The sequence below is a fragment of the Cryptomeria japonica genome, chromosome 1 (assembly GCF_030272615.1).
Source record: "Cryptomeria japonica chromosome 1, Sugi_1.0, whole genome shotgun sequence".
NCBI lineage: Eukaryota > Viridiplantae > Streptophyta > Pinopsida > Cupressales > Cupressaceae > Cryptomeria > Cryptomeria japonica.
The window spans coordinates 570,086,486-570,093,962 of record NC_081405.1 but is presented as its reverse complement, the minus strand read 5'-3'; the positions used below and the strand labels follow the sequence as shown (position 1 = coordinate 570,093,962).

Genomic DNA, 7,477 nt, shown 5'->3' with positions numbered 1-7,477 from the left:
TTATTTCAAAAAAAATCTTAAACTATTCTTAAATGAATTCATTTATATATAAATATAATATTTTTAGATATTTTTATTATATTATGAAATATAATTTTAATGGAACAAGTGATGAATTGTAATGATATAAATATATTTTAAAAAATTATTAGCATAATTTTTTTTTATTATTATTATTTTATTTAATTAACAATTATTTTATTTACTACAACTTAAATTTATCTTCAATGTAATCTTCATTATTTCAAATCTTAAACTATTTATTCTTCATTATTTCAAATCTTAAACTATTTATTCTTCATTATTTCAAAAAAAAAATCTTAAACTATTCTTAAATGAATTCATTTATTTATCTTAAATGAATTCATTTATATATAAATATAATACTTTTTAGTTTTTAAAATTTAAACATTATTCAAAATCAATCTAAGCACAATATTAACCTTAACCTTACCTTATTTATTGATAACAATATAAATTATATTTTCACCAAATTTTTATCCTTATTAATTACAAATAAATTATTCAACAATTTCTTAATTTAAACATATAATTTTATAATTCAATAACAATTTTTTTCATTCAAACATAATACTCATAAAATTTACTGAATCTTAATTTGCAAAATTAAATACCCTTAACACGCAGCTAAATTTCCCTTAAATCACACTCGACAACTAAAATAAAGGAAGTTAATGCAAAACTCGGAATGTTAGTCACGTTAAACACATTTGACCTTGAATTCATTTTCTACAAAGTTAAAAAAGTATAATAATAAACACAACATTAAAAAATTAATAAACTCGGAACCCTAAGTTTTTTTTAAAGGCTACAAACCCTAAGCACATAAAACCAGTTTCATTTCGGTCATGATTTTTTTCCCTAAAATCCAATTCAGAGATTATACTATATTAATTTTCTTAACCCAATTAATTAAAATCTAATTTTGGTCGAATTCAAAGATTATATTCAACTTATTAACTTACAATTACAAAAAATTACTGTATATCCTTAGATGTCTGCAAGACATCCCATAAATTAGCATACCAAATTGAGAATCAGTTATAGATTATATTATTCTCCGCAATCAGTTATAGATCATATTATTTTCCGCTTATGTCATCTAAAAATAAATCAGTTAAGTTTAAGAATTTTGGTTTAAAATAATGATTAATAATAAATTCATAGGCTTTTTATAAACAGCAGCGGTGAAAACTGATGCCTAAATTAGGTACCATTTGGATCAACGGCTGGCCTGTTTTGAGGAGTCGCCAGAAGAAACTATTCCTGACGCTTCATTCACTACATATTGCTAGATGACAGCAATGCATTCCACAAATTCGCATACAAAATTGAATATCTTTTCACCTTTAATTAGCTAAGCAATAGTGAAGTGAAGAAATGCAAATGCAGGAGGAGAAGCAGATGGGTTGCAGGGAGAAGGAACTTGCCGACTGGTGCACAAGCCTAGAATCCCGCATGGGGGATTTACGTATCGAAGCCACCAACATATTCATGCAAGCAAATTGTTTTATGGAACGTGAAACTCTGCCTCATTGTCTGCAACACCTTAATAGCCGTCACGATTCATTATATTCTGAATTTCTCCTGATTGAAGTTCATGAGGATCGACTCCCTGCTGATATTCGGTGGTTACGTGGGGTCTTCAATACCTTCGATTCTCTTCGGAAAAAGATCGTCAAGATAATGGAGAATGAAAGGAAGGCGAAAGAATTGGTAGAAGGACTGCCCATCGTAACAGTTTCAAATTTTCATGTTGATGATGGGCTTTTCTGTGGAGTTTGTAGGGATGATTTTATTTTGGGAGAAGAGGTTCGAGAAATTCCTTGTATGATCCGACACATATTTCATTCTCAGTGTATTTGGCCATGGCTTGAGGATCACAATACTTGTCCCATCTGTACCACGCCATTCTTTAAGGAAAATTAGCTAAATACAGCAATGTTAAACAATTATTTTACATTTGTGAGTTAGGATTAATATAAAATATTTGAATTGATGTATATATAAATTTAATTAAATGCTAAATATTTATATTTAGTTTTAATGAAGATTATATTATATAAATACTAAACATTCATTTAATAAGATATTTGAAAGATAATAATTTATGAAATGATTGTTATTGATTTAAAAATGAGATTATTAAATTATGCAGATCAATTTTACTTTTACATGGAGATAGAATTTAATAGAGGCGATAAAGGTTTAAAGATAATAAATCAATTAAATAAAAAGTGAATCAAGAAGGTTATCCTTATGCGCATTACAAAATCAAAGAATGTTATTACCAAAACTAATTCACCAAATAGGAGAATAAGTATTTTGTACAACTTATACAATGAAATTAAAGAAGAATACAATTTCAATTTTGAATTATATTATATTATTTATTATTTATGGGTTATAAGTAGGCGAATTTTTTTTTTCTTAAACCTTGGAATGGATGACTTAGAGGGTTGCTAGAGAAGTGGTGGAACATGGCGGTTTTCATGCGGATTATGAAGATGAAGAGGGAGTTATAGTAATACCTCAAGAAGGTGAATGTGTGGATGATAAATGAATGTAGGAAAAAGATGGCTCATAAAAGGCATTTAAGAAATTATATAGTAGATAAATATGGAGTTTTCATGCTCCTCAAGGAGCTTGGACATAAATGAAATTTAATTGATTAGGATAATAGTGATGAAAATTGCATAGTTGAAGAATTTTACATTTTTAATGCACCTTAATCCATGACATAATGATAAATTCCAATATTTATATATGAAATATTATATCTTGTATTTACAGAATATAAGATGTTACCATATTGCATTCTTAATTTCATCACAACTCTCTATGATGGGAGTGTGACATAAAGATGTCTATATGACTCAATACCAACCTATAAAATTTTAAAATTTAAAAGCATACTTTTGGCATGGCTCATTTATCATGTGTATTCTAACATGTAAACAAGTAATTCCTCTTGTCTCTCATTTGACTAAAAAGGGATCCTTCTCCTTGCCATTCTCAAGGACTTTTAAAATTGTTTTCAAGAAAACTCTATATTCTTCTAACATATTTTTTGAGATAAGACTTGCTTGCTGGTAACACTATTATTTGCTCCTATTCTATCTCCAAGTATCACATGAGAATCTCTTTCATACATAAATAAATGCATTTATTCTTATATTTAATTTTATTTAAATACAATGGTGGATCTTTATGTAGACTAACGTTAATATCAGTATAAAAATCCATTTTAATCCTTAATACAACTAGGATTTATCCTGGGCTGACTAGTTGTGGGGGACTTGCTAGGAATCACAATGGTAAGCTTGTCTCAGCGGTGGGGATCCTATTGGGAACCTAGACAAACCACTATGTTGAGGCATATGGGGCTTACATTTGTTTGCAGATGGCAGTTAGAGAAGGGTTTAATCATGTTTGGTTGGAAAGTGATTCAATGAACATAATCAAATGCATTAATAGACACGAGGAGTCAAGCTGGATAATTAGGCATTTGATCGAAGATTGTCATATCATGATTGTCAACCTAGATGACTTTAAAGCTTCGCACACATATAGGGAAGGAAATAAATGTTCCTCGTAAATATGGCTCTAGTAGGACAGACTACTATCCCCCGCGCTGAGAAAGACTGGGCCACTACCAACTTTAGCCCCAATTACGTGGAGTCAAAATGGTCGACGGAAATAGAAAGTTTCTTGAGAAACCTATGCGAGATGACTAGAAGGGATGTCGAATTAATCGACCACTCATTACCAATTCATACTGACTGAATGTCATTAGGATAATTTTTTCTGGTGGAAGCTTTCATGACTCCCAACTCTTGCTATTCTAGAGGCTTTGTTTGTTTCTGGTTAGGTTTGCTGCTAAGTGTTTTGGGTGTGCTCTCTGGCTCTATCAGAATTGTGCATTTCATGGGAGGTCATAAGAATAGGATGTAGCCCACCTCTTTTGAAAAATGGAAAAGGAATTCTATAGTTTGGAATGAGATTTTGGATGGAGGCTTGGTGCCATATATGAAAAGGTTGAAGGGGAATTCGCCAAGCGCCAGTAAAGAATTTGTGAGCAGATGGGATAATGGTATCCTTAAGGTCTATGGCACAGAATTTAGGATTGATGAAGACTTTATCACTGAAATTACTAGCATGGTGATGGAGGGAAGGAAGTTCTATAGAGTGTGATGTGGGGAAAAGTGAATGATGGAGAGATGAAGAGGAAGACGTTTCTTCCCTCTCAGGAGAGATGAAAGTTTCAGTGCGGATTTTCCTTCAAACACTTTATCCACATTACATTTAAAAGAGGGGGGAATTAACTAGATCTAATCTCTTAGGGAAGAGATTGAATACTAAATGGAGTGATAATGGTGTGAAAATGAGAAGCTAACCCCTCTTTCACAATGGAAAATGGTTGAATTATGCATTTTGAGACTAAGTGCAAAAGTAGCAAAGAACTGATTATAACTTGAAATACAAGCATGAGATGAATTTGTGCACCTAGTGGATCTGCCTATAATATGTCAAGATGAAACTGCCCTGTGAATTTAAGGAAAAGTTGTCAGGACTGTGCTGAAAGTGCACATGGTCCTCCGAAAAATCCATAAAATGAAAAGGGTTTTTCTACCTCTATAAATGGAATCTAAATCTACAAATATAGTTGCACACCTACAACCTACACATAGAAAAGAGAGGAAAAGGGGTTGGGATTGGGGGTTTTCCTTTAGGTCAAACCCCGGTTTTGGAATTAACATAATGATGAAAGAAAGTACTTGCAAGTAAATGTAAATGAAAGACTGAAATATAATTCACGTCAAGAGAGATTGTAGATAGAAATGTAGGTAGACTTGCTTGTATGGAATTGAATGTTGAAAGGGATCTCCTCTTCAATGGTTGAATCCTTGACTTGAATACAACACCTAGCCTTGAAGGGAGACTTGACAATGCTCAATGCTCAAAAGGAATGCTTTAATGCTTTAATTATCTTGAATTCTTGAATGCAAGATCTCATGTATTCCCCCTTTATCCAACTTATGCAAATGGGAGGGAAAATGTGACTTATATATATTCATCAATTAGGGTTAATCGATTGATTTTTCATCATAGGCCGACACATGGAAAATTTTCCTGCTTTAGGTGCAAAGATAGGACATAGGGGGCCCCAAAATAGGGCAAGGACAGGGGCACCAAACCCCTATCCTACCCTTATCCTAGGACACAAAGCAGGTTTAGGCATTGCAGAGAGTAGAAAATGTGCATTTTTTGGGGATGAGCAAGTCTCGGGTCTCCGATCAGGATTGGGGTTTCAAATCATGAACGTGAAGACCCTAATGTGGTCGCCAATTGCAAGGGTCACAATATTATGACTCTACATTTAGCCCCCACTTTAGCGGGAGTATAAGTGTATGTTGATATTGCAGATAAAGTACAAGGAAACAAGATTAAAAGACTTCTACACATCAAGGAGCCAAGATGACCAAGCTCCTAATGGACTAAGGATCTTATGACATTGATTGACAAAGTAAAAGGGAAGATCAAGAAGGGAAAACCATGACTACAAGTAGCAAGGTTCCTCTCACTATGAGTCAGAAAAATATACCAAAATTATAAAAAAAAGTTGAGTTCACTAAATAACTCTAAGTATCAAGAAGGAAAATGTGAGCAGAGTGTATTCTCCCACTTTAAAGCGATTGTGCATGCCTTATCGGGAGCGATTTATTTAAGGTAGGATACACTCAATAGAGAGAAAAGAAAAGGACCACATTATCGTAAGGATTTAGCCCCCATTCGAGGAATAAACCCAATGATAATGAACACAAAACATGAGGTAGTTTCACTTTGCTTAGGGTCAATATGTTGTATGATAACTCATGTATATCATATATGTATATGTGTATATAATAATCATCATTCCCCACAAAAAGGACACTACCTTGGAAGAAAAGGCACAGAGGATGTCTTTCGAGTCACCATGAAAGAAACAAAAAGAGATCTCAATACTTTGCATCATCCTCAAGTAGACATTAAGGGAAAGATAGAGGAATAAGGATCCACATAGAAGAATAGTCACAAAAGACCAAGAGAGGGGAGAAGGAGAAGATCTGCAGTACTAATATTGCTAATCTAGCATGACATCCGCCTCCTGATCTTGTTGATCACTATTTTGGGAATGCAAGAAACATGCCAAAGGAGTGACATCGAGCACAATAGATGGAGCTACACAAGATCCAAACAAGGACTATGCTCATGGGCTAAGTCACTTTGTTTGATTCTAGAAGCTAGGATTAGGGTTTTTGAAAATTTAGTTGATAAATCCTTGTCCACAAAAACATATTCATAGTGACTATCAGAAGAATTAGGAGTTGTATTTCCATCCTGAGTAACATTTTCACTCAATTCTTCATGTATATTTATAGAGAGTGGAGTACGAACATGAATACGAGTAAAACCATCACATGTTTTTTGCAATTTATGATTTGGAGATGTAGGTTCAACATATTGCTTAGGAGAAAAGGGAATCATGTCAAATATTAGAGTATTGGGAGATTGAATAGTTTGAGGAACATCTTCACAAGATCGAGTATGACGCCTTCGTCGGCGGTCTCTCGCACAATAATTTCATTGAGTCTTAGCAGAAAGCTGGGAAGAAGGAGGAATATTTGTTAAAGGAGGAATAGTAGATCCTGTTTAATAGTTGAAGGTTTAGGTTGAGATCTTTTAGGCACAAGAGAAGAGGTAGGCCTCTTCTCTTTATAAGAGCAAGGATGTGGAACTGAGCCATATAAGGGAGGAATATATTAGGTGTAGGATGGAGATCGGGTCCATCATGGGGAGGTGCTACAGGTCTAACCTTAAAAAAAATATTGGTGTTCTTCTTAGGAGAAGGCATAGTTACATCCATAGGAATATGTTGAGGATCTTCCCTAGGAGGAAGATTAGTCCTATCCATTAGGGGAAGGATTTTACCTTCAAGAAGGATGGGGATATATATTGTTGGAGATCTAGGTTTACTCAAGGATAAGATCATATCTTTCTTCCATTTTTTATAAGATTGGAAAGGAGCATCGCTCCTTTGTAGAGGAGATTGAAATTCCCTAGGCCAAAAGAAATCAATAGGAACACTTAGGCTTCTTTCGGATAGTCGAAATAAATTGTGGCTAATAGTTATGATTTGTCCATTCTGGGTAAATTTCAAACACTTATGAATAGGAGAAGCAATAGCCTCCATGGAAGATAGCCAAGGGAAGCACAACTTCACACGAAATTGCTCAGAAGAAGGAATGATAACAAAGTTGACATCCATAGATTTAGTGTGAACTTCAATAGGAAGAGTGATAGAACCAATGGTAGGATAAGAGAATCAATCAAATAACTTCACAACCACATTAGTGTCATTATAGATTGGTTTATGAAATTGTAAAGTGAGAAGATATTCCTCAGTGATGACATT

At 33.5% G+C, this 7,477-nt stretch overlaps 1 protein-coding gene across 1 annotated transcript; it reads left to right on the top strand.

The window, feature by feature from the left end:
* The first annotated feature begins 1,401 nt into the window (after nucleotides 1-1,401).
* Nucleotides 1,402-1,950, top strand: LOC131039761 (uncharacterized). Its single transcript, XM_057972595.1, has one exon. The coding sequence runs from the start codon at nucleotides 1,402-1,404 to the stop codon at nucleotides 1,948-1,950; it is 549 nt and encodes a 182-aa protein (XP_057828578.1).
* The last annotated feature ends 5,527 nt before the right edge of the window (nucleotides 1,951-7,477 follow it).

Bases quoted from the DNA above. Each gene is read 5' to 3' on its own strand.
- LOC131039761 (XM_057972595.1), top strand. From the start codon at position 1,402: ATGCAAATGCAGGAGGAGAAGCAGATGGGTTGCAGGGAGAAGGAACTT.